Consider the following 25,526-nt stretch of genomic DNA (forward strand, 5'->3'; position numbering starts at 1 on the left):
TGGCTGGTTCAGTTTCTGTCCGTGTAGAGGCGCTATTGTCATTGTGGTAACTGTTTCGCAGTGATCATGGAAACTACGAATCCTAGTACGTTAGCTAAGCTTATTAATATTACTTGCATAACGCGTCGCCCGCCCTAGCGTGTCTGATTGGCCAGAATGCAGCCTTTGGTGGGTGGACGCAAGTCAGCCGACGAATCATCAAATCCTACTGTTGTAAGATTATGAATATTAAGTAGTCTGTATGACAAGGTGCTCTGGCAGTGTAACGGTTGCTTGTCTTAATAAATATTCATGAGCCAGGCCTTTACCATAGTAAGATTGATAATTTGGCCGCTATCTCCAAACGAGTGTCCTCTTATGGAAGTTCAGTAACAGGAGACGATGAGGCTCCGCGTTTTATCTCAATACCGGGATTGTTGAGAGAGCAACAGGCAACTGTTTTTTTACCGGACCGAACTGAAAACACGTCTTACAGGTAACGTTATGAACGCATGACTTTATATGAAAACACATGATGCTATCGGTGAGTTAATTAACAGTACAAAAAATAATTTTGTCATTACGTGCTATGAAGTTAACACAGCAGTTGATTTGTTTTCATGCTTATTCGGTGTAACATTATTCTAGTCACATTTGATCAGTAGCCTACAATAATAAAAACCTTTTTTTAAATGCATATTCAAATAATACTTTTGTTTGTTTGTTTGTGCATTTTCTTACACGTGTGCAATAACTGATGATGACGTCGATGTTGTGATAGGTTAATAATGCAAATGTATGTAGTAAACTGAAATTTTCCTTTGCTTATGACTTACTAGTAAAATGCTTTTTTATTAACTTTACTCAATTAATAATCGTTAAAAGAATATAATGCGTATTATAGTTAATGAGCTAGTTATTATTATTATATTACTAGTGTTTTGTGGATGTTTTTGGACATTGTGAAAATGAATGGAAGTTAATGGTATGAATGAGCTGTTTCTCGTCAAAAATAGTTGAACGTGTGACAGGTTTGCAATCTGTTGCCCCCTGATGTCACAGTCCACGGGCCACAGTGATGATATGTAGGTTGTTTTTAGAGACTGAGTGCTATATAGTGACACAGGTGGGTCACTCTTAACTGGGGAATCCACTCTGAGGTCATATATTTCAGGGAAGGGTGACGCATAATCTAGGAACTGTAGGAAGACATAGACACCGCACCACATTTCCCCAAACAAAAGTGGAAGTGAAAGAAAAGATAATGGAGCTTGTGCACAACTTTTTTTTAAAGAACACAAAAATGTAAAATAAATACAGTATAGGACTGTTTTTCTAAGTAACATTAGAAGAGGTAGTTAATCTTAAATGTTGATGTTTCTTTGTTAATAGTGTCACTTGCTGTGATAGGTTTATTTCAATGGGCAGTTTGGCCAGTCATATTTAAATTTATGCGTCTGCTTTATCACAGTGCATTTAAAGGGGACATTTCCCAAGACTTTTTTAAGATGTCAAATAAGTCTTGGTATCCCCAGAGTACACGTGTGAAGTTTTAGCTCGAAATACCATATAGATTATTTATTATAACATGTTAAAATTGCCACTTTTTTAAAATGCAAATGAGCTGATCTCTGCACTAAATGGCAGTGTCATGATTGGATACTGCAGATTAAAGGGCGGTATTATCCCCTTCTGATATCACAAGGGGAGCCAATTTCAATAACCTATTTTTTCACATGCTTGCAGAGAATGGATTATCAAAACTAACTTACTTGGGTTTATCTTTTTTAAGTTTTCTAGGTTGATAGAAGCACGGGGGGACCAATTTTAGCACTTAAACATGGAAAAAGTCAGATTTGTCCCCTTTAAGGTATCCATTTTATGTGTTCCCTGAAATTGAACCCCCAAATTTAGTTGTGCTGCTAATGCAATGCTTTATCAATTGAGCTACAAAAACACACAGGAAGACTAATTGTAGGATTTACACCTAACGGTTATATTGAGATCAAATGCCTTGACTTTAAACCTGATGTGCCCCCATGTATCCAACATAATCGTCTCTAGGATGAAGTTAGGCTCTTTTGACTTAAGATATTATACATGACATAACTGCTAGGTCAACATTGTGAGTTTTGCTGACACTTTTTGGCAGCAACAACAAATGATTGTAAAGCAATTCATCCTATAATCGCCATGAAACGGAAGTAGCAGTTGTCTTATTTTCCCTGTGGTGACGTGTATTTAAGTTAAATGGCTTGTGAAATGAAAAAAGGAGGGACGGGAGTATAGGGCTTGGGCGTCGTGACGTCATTACTTGTCGTGGCGGCCATGTTGGTTGCCTCCTTTACTGCTGCGCTCCATGCTGCGCTCTGTTTATAGACATACTTTCTCTCAATCGTGTGTCTTAATTTGATTAATTTGTCGTTATTTTTTCAACCATGGTAAACCGTTGCTGTATTAATAATAAAGTAACACATTAAAAGTAATTTACATTAAAAATGACAGATATGAACAAAACTTCATTATGTTTTATTCAATATCGGAAACCAAACATTAACCTCAACCCCTCAGTAATGTGTATACATGACATATAAATGACATTTATATATACGACAGTGAAGTATAACATCTGAATATTAATTTATATAGCTTAAGTCAACATTGAACATAAGGGAAATGTCCCGGTTTACTCGCCCAAAATACGGGAACATTTCAACATTCATCTTTCTGTTGCTATCCCTCTGCTGACAGCAAAAACTGCTGCATTAACTAAGCTAGTTGTGAAGCTAGGTCATACGTGACTTTGCTTACAGATTGGCGTGAAATCGTGCTCTTACAACAACCACGCTGTTATCTTAAATGACTCTTTTTTCATATGGATCCCAACCGTTAATAGTTCCGATTTTGTCCACATACCGGTCCCTGCTTCCCTGTTTAACGTATCCCAGTAAATTACACATACTTTTCCGGATTTTAACATCTTTTTTCTTTCTTTTAATTCTCCCAACTCTGCCGCTTCTCCTCGTTCAACTTGCTGTATGATTACATTCGCGAGGCCACCAACATGGCCGCCACGTCCCAGAATGCAACGCGGCGCCCAAGCCCTATTTGTCCATGGAGTGTTGGGTCATGTTGCTAATTGCTAAACGCTGTAGTCTTTTCTGGGCCCCACCCACCTGCAACACCATATGACCGGAAAAGAGAGACCATTTTGAGGAGGGGAGCAGGTTTGCATTTTTGATAAAAGATTATGAGGCCACATGAATTAAAAAAAAGAACCCTAACCCAAATTTAAGCCGTAGCTGTGTCCAATCTAGTCAGGACCACTGTTTTAATCCTAATCCTACCCACAAATTTAACCCTAATCTCAACATTTTACGAGGTTTAGGTCGTAGCATTATCCCATCTAGCCAGAACTGCTGTTTTAATCCTAATCCTAACCCCAAATTTAAACCCAACATCTCATGAGATTTAGGCCCTAGCTGTATCCCATCTAGCCATAACTGGTTTTTATTCTAATCCTACCCCCAAATTTAACCCCAAACCCAACATCCCACGAGATTTATGCTGTAGCTGTATCCCATCTAGACAGAACCACTGTTTAATCCTAATCCTACCCCCTAATTTAACTTTAAACTCAACATCTCACAAGTTTTAGGCCGTATCCCATCTAGCCAAAACCGCTTTTTAATCCTAATCCTACCCCCCAATTTAACCCTAAACCCAACATCTCACAAGATTTAGGCCGTAGCTGTATCCCATCTAGCCAGAACCGCTGTTTTAATCCTAATTCTACCCCCAAATTTAACGCTAAACCCAACATCTCACAAGATTTAGGCGGTAGATGTATCCAATCTAGCCAGAACCGCTGTTTTAATCCTAATCCTACCCCCAAATTTAAACCCAACATCTCACAAGATTTAAGCCGTAGCTGTATCCCATCTGGCCAGAACTGCTGTTTTAATCCTAATCCTACCCCCAAATTTAAACCCAACAACTCACGAGATTTAGGCCATAGCTGTATCCCATCTAGCCAGAACTGCTGTTTTAATCCTAATCTTATCCCAAAACCTAAACTGAACATCTCACGAGATTTAGGCCAAACTGTATCCCATCTAGCCAGAACCGCTGTTTTAATCCTAATCCTACCCCCAAATTTAAACCCAAACCCAACATTTCACGAGATTTAGGCTCTATCTGTATACCATCTAGCCATAACCGGTTTTAATACTAATACTACTCCCAAATTTAACCCCAAACCCAACATCTCACAAGTTTTAGGACATATCCCATCTAGCCAGAACCTCTGTTTAATCCTAATCCTACCCCCCGATTAAACCCTAAACCCAACATCTCACAAGTTTTAGGTCATATCCCATCTAGCCAGAACCACTGTTTAATCCTAATCTTACCCCCCGATTTAACCCTAAACCCAACATCTCACACGTTTTAGGTCGTAGCTGTATCCAATCTAGCCATAACCGCTGTTTTAATCCTAATCCTACTCCCGAATTTAACCCTAAACCCAACGGCTCACGAGATTTAGGCCGTAGCTGTGTCCTATTTAACCAAAACCATGCCACGCCCAGTTTATGAAGGAGGAAAATGTAGTAATAATTTAGCTTTTCAAAACTCTTAGCTCTCTATTAGAGTTTGGATTAACACTTAAAAAAGTCTGTTGATGCCACATAAACAAGTGGACAAAATTATTCAATGCTGGACTTCATTTCACAGTCTGTACAGTCTAGACAAAAGTGGCTGGAATCCACATCCAGATGTAGAAAAGTAAACAGAAGGAAGATACAAAGACATGGCAAGTCATTCTGGAGTTATAGGAACATGGTGAACCATCGCATTGTAAATCACACACGTAGGGTTGACATTTCACACAGACCTCTAATCTCTTCATGGCTGTTTAACTTTAACTTTAGCGGCGTGTGCTTAGGCTGATTATTATTGCTTACAATTTGGATTACGGATTTGAACAAACCCAATTTGGCATGCAAATCATCGCCTAGCATTTGTGCTACAGACATAAATGTACATCAGTACCATATAAGGAGGGAACTGAGCCATGTTTAGGGAGCCGACTCAAGAACCACATCAAGATGCATTAGCAATAACACAGGACACCAGAACAACCACATAGATGTGGAATAGTTTGGTATTTTGGAGGTGACATTTGCATGTGGCACAGACGCATTTTCCATGACCCAAGTTCGATTTCTGGCTCCTTCGACCCCTCTCTCTATGCTGTACTTTCCTGTGCTCTCCTAAACAGTCTGTTGAATAAAGGCGAAAATGTTCCCCCACCAAAATTATTTTGTATATTTATACTAATGGCAGCAAATGAGATTTGCTAAAAGTGAAGCGAGTTTTATACAAAATTTATGTAAACACTCTGACACTCTTCTTATAGGTTTGTGCTAAAAAAGTTGAATATCATTCTTCATCTTTCAAACTAAAATTTATTAAGGAATAATACAAATATATCCTATTCTATTTTTTAGGAGTTAATAATTAAGTTCCAGAGCAAAGACCTGTTACTGCAAAACTGATCCGTTAAGGAAAACCTTTCCTTTGAGGCTCGCCAACACAAGTTTGTATCAACAAAACTAAACAATATCTTTGGAAACTCAAATAAGAATTGGCAGCACAGTGATTCATTTTGAGCAGAAAACTTAATGAATTTATGTTTTTGATTTAGTACTTGAAGTTACTTTCAATACATTTGATAGCAACTTTAGAGGTGCAATGTGGGACTTGCAGTAATGGGACAGCTCACCCCCCTTCAAAATGCATAGAGAAGCTACGGTAGCCACCACGGGACAAACATGTCATCGTCTAAGACAACTTAGTGACAAAGCATGCTCTATAGAGCAGTTTATCCATTTAGGGCTACTGTAGAAACATGGCGGCAATTTTGGGGACCGGCGGTGTATGTAGATCAGCTTATTGTAAGGTAATAAAAACAATACATTTCATTTTGTAAGGTCTTTATACACCACTGATAATATACACTCACCTAAAGGATTATTAGGAACACCTGTTCAATTTCTCATTAATGCAATTATCTAATCAACCAATCACATGGCAGTTGCTTCAATGCATTAAGGGGTGTGGTCCTGGTCAAGACAATCTCCTGAACTCCAAACTGAATATCAGAATGGGAAAGAAAGGATGATTTAAGCAATTTTGAGCATGGCATGGTTGTTGGTGCCAGACGGGCCGGTCTGTGTATTTCACAGTCTGCTCAGTTACTGGGATTTTCACGCATAACCATTTCTAGCGTTTACAAAGAATGGTGTGAAAACATCCAGTATGCGGCAGTCCTGTGGGCAAAAATGCCTTGTTGATGCTAGAGGTCAGAGGAGAATGAGCCGACTGATTCAAACTGATAGAAGAGCAACTTTGACTGAAATAACCATTCGTTACAACCGAGGTATGAGGCAAAGGATTTGTGAAGCCACAACACGCGCAACCTTGAGGCTGAAGGGCTACAACAGCACAAGACCCCACGGGGTACCACTCATCTCCACTACAAATAGGAAAAAAGAGGCTACAGTTTGCACGAGCTCATCAAAATTGGACAGTTGAAGACTGGAAAAATGTTGCCTGGTCTAAAGAGTCTCGATTTATGTTGAGACATTCAGATGGTATAGTAAGAATTTGGCGTAAACAGAATGAGAACATGGATCCATCATGCCTTGTTACTGTGCAGGCTGCTGGTGGTGTAATGGTGTGGGGGATGTTTTCTTGGCACACTTTAGGCCCTTTTGTGCCAATTGGGCATCGTTTAAATGCCACGGCCTACCGGAGCATTGTTTCTGACCATGTCCATCCCTTTATGTCCACCATGTACCCATCCTCTGATGGCTACTTCCAGCAGGATAATGCATCATGTCACAAAGCTCGAATCAATTCAAATTGGTTTCTTGAACATGACAATGAGTTCACTGTGCTAAAATGGCCCCCACAGTCACCAGATCTCAACCCAATAGAGCATCTTTGGGATGTGGTGGAATGGGAGCTTCGTGCCCTGGATGTGCATCCCACAAATCTCCATCAACTGCAAGATGCTATCCTATCAATATGGGCCAAAATTTCTAAAGAATGCTTTCAGCACCTTGTTGAATCAATGCCATGTAGAATTAAGGCAGTTCTGAAGGCGAAAGGAGGCAAACACAGTATTAGTATGGTGTTCCTAATAATCCTTTAGGTGAGTGTAGATAATGTATATTATATTGCATTTCTGGCAAGAGATCCTTCGAAAGTTAAACATTGCACCTTTAATCATATTTAAGCTATACATTTTATTGGTATGCTTTGAGTTTAAACCTGCAACCTTGGTGTTGCAAACATTACACTCTTTCAGTGGAGCTACAACACCACAATGCATTTGTTGTTACAGGCATATACAGTATGACCATTGCTAAAAACCTAAAAATGACCAAATATCAGTCTACTTTTTCTTTGCTCTTTATCATGTTTATATAAATATTTCTGTCCTTTTTTTTACAGTTTGTCACAGCGTATGTCAGTATGAGATGTCGTCCTCCAGTGCTAGCTTCGTTCAGATCCGCTTCGATGACATTCGCTTCTTTGAGAACTGTGGCGGCGGGAGTTTCGGGTGCGTTTACCGGGCGCATTGGATCTCGCAGGACAAAGAAGTTGCAGTAAAAAAACTGCTTAAGATCGACGCAGAGGTACGATTAAATTCGCATAATTTAAATACCCCTTTTCCAGTGGGATTAATAACCAGAATGGCTATTAATTTGGTCAAATGCTGAAAACACATATTATGGGGAGATTTAAAGGACTTTGAGGTTTCTGTGTTTGCTTTGGGATATGACATCATTTCCTGTCTTGCTTCTGGTTCACTCATTAGACTTTTTATAGGTTAAGATAGATGTAGTGCCGTGCCTTTAAATGCTAAATACAGTTTTCCATCCCTCCCCCTGTGCCCTATTGCTTAATTCTCCATGTCTAAAGCAAATTCGATATACTGAAAGTGTAAAATGTAACATGTTAATGTGGGGTGAACGTTACTGTCAGTATTGATATGCATGCTCAGCATCTTTGCCGGATTCTCTTTCACTGTTTACCAGAATTTAGCAGAGCTACTCTGCTTTCCTGGCTTTAGCCATTCGGTTTGAATCTCACTGGACATGTCCCACAATACTGCTAATGGCTGCCTCTTCACACACATTTCTTCTGCAATATTTGACCTGACATACTGTAATGAAAAAATAGTTTTATGACATTGATGCAGCACTAATTTGAGTCTGAGTGTTTCAGCGTGGTGTTTGTCTTTCACCTCTGCGTGCGTGTGTGTGTTTTTTCCTTCACCCCATCCAGGCTGAGATCCTCAGCGTCCTGAGCCACAAAAATATTATTCAGTTCTATGGAGCCATTTTGGAAGAACCGAACTATGGCATCGTCACAGGTAATTTGCTTGATGTGTTTTGATGTATGTACATTTCTGCAGTGCAAAATCTAGCAATGTCACATGAGAAAGAGGGCATTATGTAAGAGATAATGTACATCATATGTATGTACTGTAATGCCAAAATAAACCGTGACAGGGTTATCAGGTCTTCTGTCACCTTGAAGGGGTTTATTTTGCGGTAACAACCGTCTGGAGGTACATTATCTGACTACTTGCCACATGAGGAAGAAATTGAATATAAAATTTTGCTTTGAAATATTTGATTAGCTCATTTGTAACAAATTGAAACAGTAGGGCCGGACTCACAGTACTCGCATGAGCGGTGTGTTATCAAGACTTTGAGAAGTTAAGACCAAGGAAGGGCACGAGAGAGTCAAGACCAGACCAGCACAACTTAAATTCACCTTAACCCTAAAAAGGCATAATAATAAAAAGAAAATGCAGAGGTTAATTTTATGTGTATGAATTTTCTTTGGTTTCTTTGAGCAAACAAATACAAATACTAAGGAGCCGGATATAAAAATTGTTTATGTAAAATCGCTGTCACATTTGCAATCTTGCTCATATTTTTAAGAACAACTCTCTTGCTCTTGTGATATTGCTTAATTATATCAGATATTATAATATCTTACACAAGTACTTTTTACAATCATATCTTTGGGTATTTATATACATTTTGTTGCAATTTTTGATCCCATTTTGATTCCTATTCATTTCTGCATGCAGTCGATACCGAGACTTAAAGGGATAGTTCACCCAAATATAAAAATTCTGTCATCATTTTCTCACCCTCAGGTTGTCCCAAACCTGTATTACTGTTTTTGTTCTGTTGAACAGAACTGAAGATTTTTTTTATAAATGTTTGGGGCACCATTGACTTCCATAGTATTATTTTTTTCTACTATGGAAGTCAATGGTGCCCCAGATCCGCTAACATTTATCAGAATTTTCATTTTTGGGTGAACTATTCCTTTAAGATCGGTCTGAAGACCCAGACTGGTCTCAAGTACTACAACACAAATTAAGGATAGAGTGAACATTTCTATGCAGATGTTTAGATTATAACTTGGTAATTCAAATAAAACTGTGATATCTTTCAAAATGAATCACTTCAAATGTCTGTTTAGCTGCAAAATACTATTGAAATAAATATTGTAGATGCATAGTTCTTATTCCATAAAGGTTTAGTGAACCATCATTTATACTAACTGTCTGATAATGGTTGTGATTCTAATATTAACACATTGTAATACCTTACTCTCCATGCTGTAGTGTTGTGATTATGAATAGATTAAATGCAGAGTGAATGCAGTTTAGGAGGGCACACAAACAGCTATTTTATAATCCTATTGTAGTATTTGTCTCCAGGGATGGAAATGTGCTTGCAAGCACATTTATGTGGCCAAATCATTTTCTGAATAATCACTAATGGGTGGTTTCCCAGACAGGGATTAGCTTAAACAAGAACTAGGCCTTAGCTTAATTAGGAAATATAACTAGTTTTAACAAACATGCCTTAAACATTACTTGTGTGCATTTTGAGGCAAAGATATGTCAGTGCAAGTTCTTAAATTTATTTTAGTCTAGGACTAGTCTAATCCCTGTCCAGAAAACCGCTCCAACATGTGTTTAGTAAATCTAATACTTGTGCATACTGCTAACCCTGTTGCTAATTTATGTCTTAATACACTCAATCATCTGTGATACTATAGGCATATGATAGATGTAAAAAATCCTGTTAAATTCGCTTTTCTTTCTCCTTGTCTATCTAAGATTGATTATTTGACATGTTTTTGGGACTTTGGCTTATCCACCGTATCCCCCAGAGTTAGATAAGTCCATACATATCTTTTTCATAACGCTGTATGACGCACCCACCGCTAGCCTAGCTTAGCACAAAGACTGGAAGTAAATGGCTCCAGCTAGCATACTGCTCCCAATAAGTGACAAAATAACGCCAATATTTTCCTATTTATATGTTGTGATTTGTATAGCCACAGCGTGTACAAATAACAAAGACACAGCCATCTTTTAACCGTACACATACTGGGAACTATATTCTCAGAAGGCGAAGCACTACTACTTGGGCGGAGTGATTGTATGGACTTATCTAACTCTGGGGGATACGGTGAATAAGCTAAAATCCCAAAAAGTTGGCGTGTTCTTTTAATAATTATTATATAGCCTACAGAGTCCAACATTTTCACACACCTACCAATAATGCAAATAGTGTTTTCAGGAGAGTAAGTCAGCATAAAGAGTTAATATGATATTGCTTCTGAAATGTATGTGTTATATTGTAGAATATGCCAGCAGAGGATCGCTGTATGATTATTTGTCCAGTACTGAGAGCGAGGAGATGGATATGGGTCAGGTGATGACATGGGCCATGGACATTGCTAAAGGTTAGTGCCTGTATAAGTGTTTGTGTTCATGTAATAAGATCGCTAGCATCTTCTTTAGAAGTAAATATGGTGTTTCATTGAATTTGTGTCTACTGACAATATCCAACAGTGGATAAACATGCATCACAGGAGAATTGTGACTCTGCTTGTGAAAGCCCAGCTAAGGTCATTTTTTGTGATTTACTGTTTAATGTAAAAATATAAAGAACATCCTGTGAAAAAACAACATTGTTATTTATTGCTTAATAATGAGATATAAAAATATCTAATGCAAGTACTTTTTTACAATCATATCTTTGGGCATTTGTATACATTTTGTCGCAATTTTGATCCCATTTGATAAATAAATCCCCTATTCTTTTCTGCATGCAGTCGAGACAAGACCAAGACCACCAAAAATGGTCTTAAAGGGATAATTCACCCAAAAATAAAAATTCTGTCATCATTTACTCACCCTCAGGTTGTCCCAAACCTGTATAATTGTTTATGTTCTGTCGAACAAAATAAACCTTGATGTTTTTAATATTGACTTAATAAGGTCATGTTTAAGATTGAAAACAATGTACTTTGATGCTCCGGATCTCATAATTAGCCTGAATTTCACAGACAGGGTTACAATTCTGATATATTTTAACATTTTCTAACATAATTTATTTTTTATGTCTTAAACATTTTTAAACAAAATGGCTTATTCATATATCTTGCTACAGCTAATCTCAGTGTTTTATGTATTGTAAATGTATACAAATAGATAATATTTATATTATATAATTTAATATTTATTTCAAACAACACGTTGCCTACCTCTACAAAATTATATTCCAACTTTATTGTAAATTGAAGCACAAAAAAATATATAATTGAGTGAATTAGCTATAATTCTTAAACGTAGTGATATACACATCAAATAAATATAGACGGTTTCATCGGATGCATGTGATACACGTCTGGATCCGAACCTTACTTCCGTGGCCGGTTGCATAAACATAGCCGTGACGTTAAGACTGCGTCTTAAGTATGATTCTGACTAACTAGCAATTAGTTGGGACTAATCAGTCTTATTATTTGGATTTAAATTAGACCAATCTACCTTTCTATGTAACATACTTAAAACAGTTATGATCAGTCTTGAAGAAAAAAATTCATGACTAACTTTTAAAGCTAGTCTTAAAGTTTTATGCAACCGGCCACTGGTTTCGTTTTTTTAAGATCTGACTAGTTGCTAAACTGATCTCTTGAACAAATGCCTCGTCGAAAATAACAAATGTTTTGGTTTCCTAGGTAATCTATGTGTTGTTTTTTTTGCTTGTTATATAAATAAACTACGTTTAAAGAACTTTGTTGTTTTTTATTCTTAGTGGAGTTTACCGGAAGTTACGTGCAGCCGCTTGTTTATGTTGTTACTGCTGAAACGGTCTATTAAAATTATATATTTAAAATTTTCCTCTCATCCATTTACATCACCATAGTTTTGTTTTACAATTGATTTTCATGGTTTAAAATATGCAATAAAATTTATACAGAAATCTTAAATTTATGCACAAAAGTGTATTATGAAGAAATGGTGAAACATTTCGAAAACGGTTTTATTATGAGCTATTATGTTAATTTGAATAAAAATCAACTTAGTTATGATCAAGAAAAGTGCACATTTAAAGAATCAAGCTGTGTGAATCTGTTTGTATGATTTGTATCTCTGTAGGCTTGCATTATTTACATGCAGAAGCCCCAATGAAAGTCATTCATCGAGACCTGAAGTCAAGAAATGGTGAGTTCTCAGCTGCGATGTGAACAGTTTTGCAAACGTCTTCGTCTTTTATAAAGATTTTCAAACCATTCTGTATTTCTTTTCTAGTTGTGTTAGCTGCAGACAATGTATTAAAGGTATTTATTCCTTTTTTTCCACTTGTCCAACTGATAAATGTGATATTCACTGTGTAATATACTTGTTGTCTGTGTCAGATCTGTGATTTTGGAGCATCTAAGTTGGTTTCTCACACAACGCACATGTCCCTGGTGGGCACCTTTCCTTGGATGGCACCTGAAGTGATCCAGAGTTTACCCGTCTCAGAAACCTGTGACACATACTCATACGGCGTGGTCAGTACTAATATATTCACATGAATATCTGAATATGTCCCATAAAAAATGACGATTAAAATTGAAGCACTTAAAATTGAATTGCTAAAAGGAATTTGTTTTAAAGAAATAATGAATCCAAAAGTAATAAAATATATTATTATTAACGCATACAGAGTAAACTTGTATTCCTGCTATAGTACAAAAAAATATGATTGTCAAAAGATTTGCACACTGTGTTTACTAACAAATGTAGTTTGCACTTTTGAAGATTTTTATAATCATAGACAGCAGACGACTTTGGACCAAATCCGCACCGGAGCCGGCTGCTGTCTGATGATTTTTGTGATGCAAAGAATTGTATTTAAGAGTTAAAGGGACACTCCACTTTTAAAAAAATATTCTCATTTTCCAGCTCCCCTAGAGTTAAATATTTCATTTTTATCGTTTTGGAATCCATTCAGCAGATCTCCGGGTCTGGCAGTACCACTTTTAGCATAGCTTAGCATAATCCATTGAATCTGATTAGACCATTAGCATTGACTCTTCTGTAGTTACATCGTGTGCTAAGACCGACAGAAAAATAAAAGTTGCGATTTTCTAGGCAATATGGATAGGAACTATACTCTCATTCTGGTGTAATAATCAAGGACTTTACTGCTGTAACATGGCTACAGGAGGCGCAATGATATTAAGCAGCAGCCGAAAATAGTCCCCTTAGTAACTTTCAATAGCAAGATATTTTCGGGCACTGGGTAGTGTCATTGCGCCTCCTGTAGCCATGTTGCGGCAGCAAAGTCCTGGATTATTACGCCGGAATGAGAGTATAGTTCCTAGCCATATCGGCCTACAAATTCGCAACGTTTAATTTTTTATCTGTCTTTGTACACGATGTAACTACAGAAGAGTCAAGATTTAAATCGAAACTTTGGTTATTTTTGAGCGCAATGCTAATGATCTAATCAGATTCAATGGCTTATGCTAAGCTATGCTAAAAGTGCCAGTGCCAGACCCGGAGATCGGCTGAATGGACACCAAAATGGCAAAAATCAAATGGTCAACTCCAGGGGAGCTGGACAATGGGTATATTTTCAAAAAAAGTGGATTGTCCCTTTAAGATTAGATTCAATTTATATATAGTTAAATATAATATTACTGTATGTGTTTCGACTGTTTAAATTGTTAATGTAAACGCAATCCAGTGTCATTCGCACCATATATGTTGACGTTGCTGTATGCCATCTTTGTTTACTCCTTTTACCGAGACATGTCTATGTGAACGTGTATTTATTTTCAGATTTATGGTTTGTGTTACAGGTATTGTGGGAGATGCTGACCAGAGAGGTGCCATTTAAAGGTTTTGAGGGATTGCAGGTGGCCTGGTTGGTGGTGGAAAAAAACGAGGTGCTGTAAAGTACAATCCCACAATCCTTCACTGTTCTTAACAGAGGAATCCTATGACCATACAACCACCACATGAATGTTTACAATATCTATGCGTTTACACTGGCATTGAAGTTACGCAGATCTTAACCTCATCGACCACCTTTGGGAGTAATTGCCCAACATTGGTGTCTTGACCTCCCTGATGCTTACCTATTGTAGTAAATACTGCGATATGCACAATATTTTTATCTTGTATACCTTTTATATATATTGAGCTTTTGTGCACATTTCTTTTAGTCAGTCTCATTCTTTTTACCAAGCTTATCACAGTGCATTTTGGGATTGCCACAAAGCATACATGTGATGATGGATGGCTTGCAAAAAGGTATCTTTGTAGGAAGCATCTTTTGGAAGAGCCTTCACATGGACATTTTAAAATGTTGTCCACATAGGGTTTCGCAACAGTCGGGTTTCTCGTTCTTTCTGTGGGCAACAGAACAGTGTGGTCATGGATTCCATTACAAGCTTTAGTGGGTTATTTATAGTGGCCTGAGCTAAAAGCTTTGCTCTGTGCACATACAAGAACCCATGCAAGTTTTACTGAGTGCCAACACACTTTACAGAGAGTAAAGCTACATTGGAGTATGCATTAGTATGTTGCCTTCATCTGAAGATCAGATTAGACCACAGTGATTTTAGTGGCGTAGGGAGAAGTGGGGAAATCTTTTTAGGTAAACATCCCAGTCCAGGAAAGAATGAGAAGGACTTATAAGAGATTTTGTTGGCAAGGCAGCAATGGGAGAGGTCAAAAGATGAATGAAACTGATGTTTTAGTTTATGTCAATTTCCCAGGAGGAAAGAGGAGTTTCCATGCTGTCATTGGCTTATGATTATGTGTATGTGTCAGATTTAACATAATAAATGTTATAATATATTTACATGATCTATTTGAGCAATTTTAGTTAGTTTATCGAATGGGTTTCAGTGATTTAACTCAAATCCTCTGGAGTGTGAATTTAAATGTATCACTTGATAGCCTTAAGCTTGACGTATAGTTCGGTTTTTAAACACATGCAAGGATGCAGTGAGCGTGAAGCCCAGAGTCTTTTTTTTGTGTGTGCGAACGTACGCGCGCAGTTGAACGCACAGCCTAGCAAAGTAACCTGTATTTATTTTTACGTGTACACAACGCATGCTCATTGCGACAAAATACAAAACATCTCCTGGTCTACATACTACTTCTCCTCTATGCGATTGCGTGACCTACAAGTACAATGTACGCAGGGTTTCCAAAAATTTCAAAAAATCATTCTTCTGATGAAAACTGTGCACGGCCACTGTACCATACTTTAACCTTGACGCAAATTTCGTCATCAGAATAGTACACGCGCACTGTACACACACACAGATTTTTGTAACTGCGCATACTTTGTACGCATAGGTTGCGCATGCGCAGACAGAAGAATGAAGTAGGTAGCCCAAGAGATGCACTGCATTTTCTGCATCTCGTGAACAACTTCTGTGTACACGTACGAGTCAAATAAACGATACTTTGCAAAGCTGTGCATTCAACTGCATGCGTACGTTTGCGTACACTTAAAAATAGACTAAACTGCAGACTTAAGGCCTAAGTTTAGTGCCGTATTTAAACATACGCGAGGGTCCGCGTATAGTGCGTATTGCGCAATTTTCATCATCAAAAGAGTGCGCGCGTATTGTTCACACAAGGCCGGATTTTTCAAACTTGCGTACATTGTTCAAGTCAAATTAAGGATGCTTCCAAGGCAAGGTTCGACTGTGCATACGTGCGTGTACACGTAAAAAAACGTACTATAGCCCGGGAGATGCATTGCATTTTGGCGCATGCGTCGAATGTCTGTATACACATACGAACCAAATAAACTATGCTTCGCAAGGCTGTACGTTTCGACCGTGCGCGTACATTTGCGTACACGTATGAGTCAAATAAACTATGCTTCGCAAGGCTGTGCATTTCAACTGTGCACATACGTTCGCGTACGCATAAAAAAACTGACTATACTCTGAGCTTAAACAGTGGTCATGTAAAAGTCTGTGTGCACGTTCGAGTCAAATAAACTTTCCCTTGGCAAGGCTGTGCGTTCGACTGTGCACTTAATAAAACAGACTATACTCTGTGCGTAACCAGGCGTATTTTGTCTGTGTAGGTCACACATGCGCGTACAGGAGAATGTATCATGTAGCCCAGGAGATGCATTGCATTTTGGCGAATCAAAGAAACTATCCTTCGCAAGGCTGTGCGTTTCGACTGTGTGCGTACGTTTGGGTACACGTAAATAAACAGACTATACTCCAGGCTTAAACAGTGGTCATGTAGAAGTCTCTGTACACGTTTGAGTCAAATAAACTTTGGCTTTGCAAGGCTGTGCGTTCGTCTGTGTGCGTACGTTTGCATACACGTAAAAAATAGACTATATCAAACTTGGTTACACACGCGTGTACAGGATAATTTAGTATGTAGCCCAGGAGATGCATTGCAATTTGTCACAATGAGCATGCGTCGAACGTCCAACACACAGATTTACACTTATCATTTAAGATGTGTAAATTTAACCCAGTGGAGCACTTAGCAGCAGTTGTTTTGGGAACTATAATTGGACTCGTGCTTTATGTAATGGCCTCTATAATGAGTTTTTGAAATGGATTCTAACGTGCCTGCTGTGTTTGTGCCATTTATGTGTTTCAGAGGCCGACCATTCCCAGCAGCTGCCCCGCCAGCTTCGCAAACCTGATGAGAGTGTGCTGGGTTGCCGAACCCAAGGTGCATGATGGGATAGAGCCAACATTGAGCTCATATACAGTATAGCAAAGGGGGGATGTCACTCAAAATCATGGAAACTATTTAAAGAAATTTAAAAGTCATAATTTTTAACAAAGAGAAACAAAAATATTTAATTGGTTTGTGATCTCTTCAGGAAAGGCCGCAGTTCAAACAGATCCTAAGCACGCTAGAGACCATGAGAAATGACAGCAAACTGCCAGACCAGTGCAACTCTTTCTTACATAACAAAGCGGAGTGGAGGTACGTACAGTGTGGACATACAGCATTGTTAAATGGTTATACAGTTTTATATGCCACAGGAACATCAAAGTGTTTTGCAGTGCACCAGGACACATTTGTTTTGAAAACATGGGACCCAAAACCTAAATGCATGCACTTGGTAACATAGCACAACAGGTAAGCAATGTGACCCTTAGCCGAAAGAACTTTGGAAAGAGGAAACAACTTGAGGAGGACTTCCACTCTAACAAAGCTAAACTGCATGAAGACAGATATCCCAGAAATGAACTGAGAGGAATGGAAAAAGAGAGGGAGAGAGAGAGTCAGGGTAGTGCAAGAGGGAGGGTGAGAAATTCTGGAAACGCTCGTCATGAGAGTGGTAGAGAAATCAATTCCAGCTGGAGGGAAGTTTTGAGAGTGTGTGTGGAGAGATTTTGGCAGGGGTTGATATGGCGGTTGGGGCAGAGGGGATGGGGACATTCTGGCCTTCCGTCACATACCTGTTTATAAATAGCTGCGTGTAGTTTTTTTGTGGGGGGTTTTATTGTTTAACATACACCCCCACCTGCTGGCACAATTAGAAAATGCAGGCATTTATGTTTCTGTGCCTTTAAATCCCCCTGTAGTCAATAATTTTATCATTTAAAACCCATCTTTGGGCATCATGACAGCATATGTAAACATTTTTCCTACGACAGTAATTTCTTCATTCTTTAAAACAGCTTGAATGTCACTCTACACCCTTGCCTCATTTAGTATACACAGAACTATGAATATGCGAATTAGTCCCCGCCTCACGCAGTCACACAGCTCGGACCATAGATATGAATATGCTACTTAGTCCCCGCCTCACTCAGTCGCAAAGCTCGGACCATAGATATGAATATGCTACTTAGTCCACGCCTCACTCAGTCGCAAAGCTCGGACCATAGATATGAATATGCTACTTAGTCCCCGCCTAACTTAGTCGCACAGCTCGGACCATAGATATGAATATGCAAATTAGTCCCCGCCTCACTCAGTCGCAGAGCTCGGACCATAGATATGAATATGCGAATTAGTCCCCGGCCCGCCTCACTCAGTCGCACAGCTCAGACCATAGATTTGAATATGCAAATAATTCCCCGCTTCACTCAGTCGCAGAGCTTGGACCATAGATATAAATATGTCAATTATCCCCTGCCTCACTCAGTCGCACAGCTTGGACCATAGATATAAATATGCAACTTAGTCATATGAATATGTGAATTAGTCCCCGCCTCACTCAGTTGCAGAGCTCGGACCATAGATATGAATATCGAAATTAGTCCTCGCATCTCTAAGTCACACAGCTCGAAACCATAGTTATGAATATGCAAATTAGTCCCTGCCTCACGCAGTCACACAGCTCGAAACCATAGTTATGAATATGCAAATTAGTCCCCGCCTCACGCAGTCACAAAGCTCGGACCATAGATATGAATATCCTACTTAGTCCCCCCCTCACTCAGTCACAAAGCTCAGACCATAGATATGAATATGCTGCTTAGGCCCCCCCTAACTTAGTCGCACAGCTCAGACCATAGATCTGAATATGCAAATAATTCCCCGCTTCACTCAGTCGCAGAGCTTGGACCATAGATATGAATATGTCAATTAGCCCCTGCCTCACTCAGTCGCACAGCTTGGACCATAGATATAAATATACAACTTAGTCATATGAATATGTGAATTAGTCCCCGCCTCACTCAGTTGCAGAGCTCGGACCATAGATATGAATATAGAAATTAGTCCTCGCCTCACTCAGTCACACAGCTCGAAACCATAGTTATGAATATGCAAATTAGTCCCTGCCTTACTCAGTAGCACAGCTCAGACCATAGATATGAATATGCCACGTTGTCCCCGCCTCTACTCTGTCGCACAGCTCGGACCATATGAATATTCAAATTAGTCCCACCTCTTTCAGTCGCAACTTAGGCATATGAATATGTGAATTAGTCCCCGCCTCACTCAGTTGCAGAGCTCGGACCATAGATATGAATATAGAAATTAGTCCTCGCCTCTCTCAGTCACACAGCTCAAAACCATAGTTATGAATATGCAAATTAGTCCCCGCCTCACGCAGTCACACAGCTCGGACCATAGATATGAATATGCTACTTAGGCCCCCCCTAACTTAGTGGCACAGCTCGGACCATAGATATGAATATGCAAATGAGTCCCCGCCTCACTCAGTCGCAGAGCTCGGACCATTGATATGAATATGCCACGTTGTCCCCGCCTCTACTCTGTCGCACAGCTCAGACCATATGAATATACAAATTAGTCCCACCTCTTTCAGTCGCAACTTAGTCATATGAATATGTGAATTAGTCCCCGCCTCACTCAGTTGCAGAGCTCGGACCATAGATATGAATATAGAAATTAGTCCTCGCCTCTCTCAGTCACACAGCTCAAAACCATAGATATGAATATGCTACTTAGTCCCCGCCTCACTCAGTCGCAAAGCTCGGACCATAGATATGAATATGCTACTTAGTCCCCGCCTCACTCAGTCGCAAAGCTCGGACCATAGATATGAATATGCTACTTAGGCCCCCCCTAACTTAGTCGCACAGCTCAGAGCATAGATTTGAATATGCAAATAATTCCCCGCTTCACTTAGTCGCATGGACCATAGATATGAATATGTCAATTAGCCCCTGCCTCACTCAGTCGCACAGCTTGGACCATTGATATAAATAAGCAACTTAATCATATGAATATGTGAATTAGTCCCTGCCTCACTCAGTTGCAGAGCTCGGACCATAGATATGAATATAGAAATTAGTCCTCGCCTCTCTCAGTCACACAGCTCGAAACCATAGTTATGAATATGCAAATTAGTCCCTGCCTTACTCAGTAGCACAGCTCAGACCATAGATATGAATATGCCATGTTGTCCCCGCCTCTACTCTGTCACACAGTTCAGACCATATGAATATACAAATTAGTCCCACCTCTTTCAGTCGCACAGCTCGGACCATAGATATGAATATGAAACTTAGTCCCTGTCTCTACTCAGTCGCACAGCTCGGACCATAGATATGAATATGCGAATTAGTCCCTGCCTCACTCAGTCTCACAGCTCGAACCATAGATATAAATATGCCACTTAGTTCCTGCCTCTACTCAGTCGCACAGCTCGCACCATAGATATGAATGCGAATTAGTCCCCGCCTCACTCAGTCGCACAGCTCGGACCATAGATATAGATATATGCCACGTAGTTCCCGCCTCCACTCAGTCGCACAGCACGGACCATAGGTATAGATATATGCCACGTAGTTCCCGCCTCTACTGAGACGCAGAGCTCGGACCATAGATATGAATATGCAAATTAGTCCTCGCCTCACTCAGTCGCACAGCTCGGACTATAGATATAAATATATGCCACGTAGTCCCCGCCTCTACTCAGTCGCAGAACTTAAACCATAGTTATGAATATGCAAATAAGTCCTAGACTCACTTAGTCGCACATCTCGGACCATAGATATGAATATGCGAATTAGTCCCCGCCTCTACTCAGTCACACAGCTCGGACCAGAGATATGAATATGCGAATTAGTCCCCGCCTCACTCACTCACACAGCTCGGACCATAGATAAGAATATGCGAATAATCCCCGCCTCAATCAGTCGCACATCTCGGACCATAGATATAAATATGCAAATAATCCTTGCCTCACTCAGTCGCACATCTCGGACCATAGATATAAATATGCAAATAATCCCTGCCTCACTCAGTCGCACATCTCAGACCATAGATATAAATATGTGAATTAGTCCCCACCTCTACTCAGTCACACAGCTCGGACCAGAGATATGAATATGCGAATTAGTCCCCGCCTCACTCACTCACACAGCTCGGACCATAGATAAGAATATGCGAATAATCCTCGGCTCAATCAGTCGCACATCACGGACCATAGATATAAATATGCAAATAATCCCTGCCTCACTCAGTCGCACATCTCGGACCATAGATATGAATATGCAAATTAGTCCTCGCCTCACTCAGTCGCACAGCTCGGACTATAGATATAAATATATGCCACGTAGTCCCCGCCTCTACTCAGTCGCAGAACTTAAACCATAGTTATGAATATGCAAATAAGTCCTAGACTCACTTAGTCGCACATCTCGGACCATAGATATGAATATGCGAATTAGTCCCCGCCTCTACTCAGTCACACAGCTCGGACCAGAGATATGAATATGCGAATTAGTCCCCGCCTCACTCACTCACACAGCTCGGACCATAGATAAGAATATGCGAATAATCCCCGCCTCAATCAGTCGCACATCTCGGACCATAGATATAAATATGCAAATAATCCTTGCCTCACTCAGTCGCACATCTCGGACCATAGATATAAATATGCAAATAATCCCTGCCTCACTCAGTCGCACATCTCAGACCATAGATATAAATATGTGAATTAGTCCCCACCTCTACTCAGTCACACAGCTCGGACCAGAGATATGAATATGCGAATTAGTCCCCGCCTCACTCACTCACACAGCTCGGACCATAGATAAGAATATGCGAATAATCCTCGGCTCAATCAGTCGCACATCACGGACCATAGATATAAATATGCAAATAATCCCTGCCTCACTCAGTCGCACATCTCGGACCATAGATATAAATATGCAAATAATCCCTGCCTCACTCAGTCGCACATCTCGGGCCATAGATATAAATATGCAAATAATCCCTGCCTCACTCAGTCGCACATCTCGGACCATAGATATAAATATGCAAATAATCCCCGCCTCACTCAATCGCACATCTCGGACCATAGATATGAATATGCGAATAAGTCCATGCCTCACTCAGTCGCACAGCTTGGACCATGGATATGAATATGCAAATTACGCACATCCACGCCTCCACTCCATATGTAAATAGATGCTATATTCAGAATGTAACTGCTAAGACACACAATGCATACGTAAGCTGCACGTTTGCAGCACTGATTTGTTTTAGCACTGATGTTAACAGGTTTGAGAATTCACACTGCAGGTGTGAGCATCACAGGAGAAGAGCAAAGCAGCTGTGCTGCGATCGTTTCAGAGTCGAGACTATATGTCATGCATACATAATATCTATGGCTTAAACTACTGATCCACCTGTTCAACTGTGATGATGTGATGGGTTACATCGAAAAAATGTTCATGCAACTTGAGCTGTATTTTCCAATGACATAGCAATTAAACCTGATCCATAATTTATTGAAAGTCTTGACCTGTGTCTCCTCTCTTTGTGTGAGCTTGTATGCTAACAATGCAGTTCACACCTCTACTCTCGTATGATAGATGTCGCTGTTGTTCCAACTGCTATGCATTATTTATTTGTAAACTATGCAGTTCAAGCACAGAGAATGTGCATAGAGAGGCACAGTTTATAACTTATATAAATATTATATATTAGTATGCTTTCACCTGTTTTGGGCCTTCGGGTCACTTAAAATATATACTCCCGAGTTATTTTTTAATGCTTTAGCATGCTTTTAAAGCATGAGAAGAGTTGATCAACATTTATTCCCCAATCTTAATGACAAGACATACGATAAGTGTTTTAGCATAGATTAAACTTTGCTACTTTGACAAAATAAGATTTAAAGCTTTATTATTGGTGTATTTGCATGCAAGCACGTCAGATGTTTATAAGTGTGTGCGTTACAATTTCTGTCTCTTGTCTCTGTAAGGTGTGAGATAGAGGAAACGCTGGAGCGATTGAAGCAGTTAGAGAGAGAGTTGACCTGTAAAGAGCAGGAGCTGGCAGAGAGAGAGAGGAGATTGACCGAGTGGGAAAACAGACTCATGGAAAGATCTCGATCCTGCACTCCGGTAAATCTCATCACGTTCAAATACTGCATACTGCCCAAATGGAGTATACACTTTTATAGTACAATGCATGAATTTCTGTATGTGATAAAGTAGGAACCTAAAAACTACATAACCATGAATTTTAAGGTACTACATTTACATAGCAAAAACAGTGACAAACAATTTCAGCTTGTTATTTGCTGTTTTAGTGACTTTGAACCACAAGGGGGAGACAAATCTATTATTTCTTTCTTAATGACCCTTTCTTTAACTCTTTCCCCACCAGCGTTTTTAAAAAAGTTGCCAGCCAACGCCAGCATTTTTTATGATTTGCACAATTTTAATGCCTTCCAGAAAATGTTCTTCTTTAAATATATAAACATACAATATATCAAATGAATGAACAGACCCTATCGTCCTATCTTCATTTGTTCTTTTTAACAAGGACTTTGTTAGAGATCAAATTCATCAAAACATACACTGAGTTTTTACTGTTTTTGGATCAGTGGATGCTTTAGTTGGGTGAATGCTTTTAGTCATCATTTGCATGGAAGCGTTTTCTCTTTATTGACGAGATAACTCGTCAATTGCGGGGAAAGAGTTAATGTAATATTCAGAAAGTAGCTTCCAGTCTCAATGACTTGTTTGTTTCGAGTTAAAATGACTATTTTCAAAATTGTTGACTAATCATAACTTTCCACAGATGTTTTCACACATTTCACCCATGGCGGCCACACTCAGTGCCGAGACCTTCTATGAGGCTCACGTGGAGGAGAGCAACAGCTCAGAGGTCAGCTGCCAAATTTCATCCAATGGAGATCTGGGCCAGGCAAGCCTTCAAAAGCTCATGCTGGGGTTCGGAGGTGTGTTTGACCTGGACATGGATGTTTCTGGCGGTAACCTCATCCGCCAGTCGGGAATGCAGGTGAACATGCAAGCTAAGACGAACTCCTCCAAGTCCTGCAGTGTTCGCGAGGGCCGCAAAATGAACATGGCTATTACCATGGATGACTTTGGCTGGTCCGACGACGATGACAGCGATTAGTGGAGGGCAGAAGGGGGCGATGGGGTGGGGGTCAGAACTGGTTAAACTAAGATGAGCTAGTTTAACTTTGGATTCCAATGATGGGAATTAGTTTAAATGAATAATAATCTAAATACTTTAAAGATTGATGCACCCAAATGCAGTATATTTAATTCAGACCAGAATGTTATGCTACTTTGGCAGAAAGGAAATTCTGATAATAACGTCTAACCAGTAGTGTGTGTTTTTTTTTTTATTGGGTACTACAGGGTACTGCATACTGTAGATGACCATATATGGCAGGATTTACCATGGTTAGGAAGGATTAGCTGAGATTTTCCCTGTGAGACGGATGACAGAGTTCATATTTGCAATATTTATGAAGTGTTAGGTCGGTGAAGTATAATGGGATTTGTGAAGCTGTGTTTTTGTAAAGCCCAAAAGTTTTTATAAAATAAAGGAAACATTTAAGAACGTGTGTGAAATGAGTCAAACTACAAATAAGTATTTTACCTATATTAATGCAATACAGTATTAAATATCAATTCAGTCTCTTGACTTTAAGAAATTATTTAATGTAAACATTATTGCTCATACTTATGGGTAGGGATACCCAGGTGAAAAAGTGCACAAGCATACACTTTATTTACACTCAGTAAATGTAGTACTTTCATGTCTTCTATAGTATAAATATAGTTTGAACTTAAAATAGACCACATACGTTTATGTTGGGTGAACTCCGATGTAATGTATTAAACAGCACACTTCTTGTTCGCCTGCAGGGTTTGTTTATTGACTGACTCTCTGCAGTCATGTGACACGTGTCCGTTGCATATGTGACTGATAAGTGCGCCATAAAAACGGACAGGTAGATGACATCAAAATACCGCGAGAGCGATTCGACAAATCATACGGAGAAGTCTGATTTCGAATCGCTCTCGCGGTACTGTGATGTCATCCGCCATGAAGTCAAACAAGCCTATTGCAAAGAGGCCACTTTGCGCCTGACATCTGTCCACACTTCAAAAGATAAGCGACATAAAGTGCTACTTTGCTGGTACACTTTATAATCCATAAATACTGAAAGGGCAAACCATTTAAGTTGCTGTTTAAACGCCTTAAGTTATTTGTAAAATGATGCGTAGAGGTAGAAACCGTGCTTAATGTCTTACGATAATTTCTCAAAAGCGCGTGTGTGATTCATAGAACGAATGTACGCACAAAAAACGCGCGTACGCCTCACTTCAGATCTCCGCCTTTAAACGAAGCATAATAATTGTAATTTACATATTAAAGAGCCCCTGTCACT

General features: G+C 39.4%; 1 protein-coding gene across 1 annotated transcript; it reads left to right on the plus strand.

Moving 5' to 3' along the window:
* The first annotated feature begins 265 nt into the window (after nucleotides 1-265).
* map3k20b (mitogen-activated protein kinase kinase kinase 20b) lies at nucleotides 266-24,691 on the plus strand. The gene is made up of 13 exons (XM_073870709.1): nucleotides 266-475; nucleotides 5,490-5,577; nucleotides 7,499-7,685; nucleotides 8,338-8,425; nucleotides 10,732-10,833; nucleotides 12,536-12,601; nucleotides 12,689-12,717; nucleotides 12,796-12,933; nucleotides 14,230-14,316; nucleotides 17,024-17,098; nucleotides 17,253-17,359; nucleotides 23,073-23,214; nucleotides 23,897-24,691. The coding sequence occupies exons 3-13, from the start codon at nucleotides 7,527-7,529 to the stop codon at nucleotides 24,236-24,238; spliced, it is 1,335 nt and encodes a 444-aa protein (XP_073726810.1). The 5' UTR covers nucleotides 266-475; nucleotides 5,490-5,577; nucleotides 7,499-7,526; the 3' UTR covers nucleotides 24,239-24,691.
* The last annotated feature ends 835 nt before the right edge of the window (nucleotides 24,692-25,526 follow it).

Source organism: Misgurnus anguillicaudatus, chromosome 8, assembly GCF_027580225.2.
Source record: "Misgurnus anguillicaudatus chromosome 8, ASM2758022v2, whole genome shotgun sequence".
NCBI classification, from domain to species: Eukaryota; Metazoa; Chordata; class Actinopteri; order Cypriniformes; family Cobitidae; genus Misgurnus; species Misgurnus anguillicaudatus.

Coding starts and splice junctions, on each gene's coding strand:
- map3k20b (XM_073870709.1), top strand. CDS start 7,527: ATGTCGTCCTCCAGTGCTAGCTTCGTTCAGATCCGCTTCGATGACATT. Junction 12,718..12,795: donor CTGCAGACAATGTATTAAAG/GTATTTATTCCT, acceptor TGTCTGTGTCAG/ATCTGTGATTTTGGAGCATC. Junction 17,360..23,072: donor CATAACAAAGCGGAGTGGAG/GTACGTACAGTG, acceptor TGTCTCTGTAAG/GTGTGAGATAGAGGAAACGC.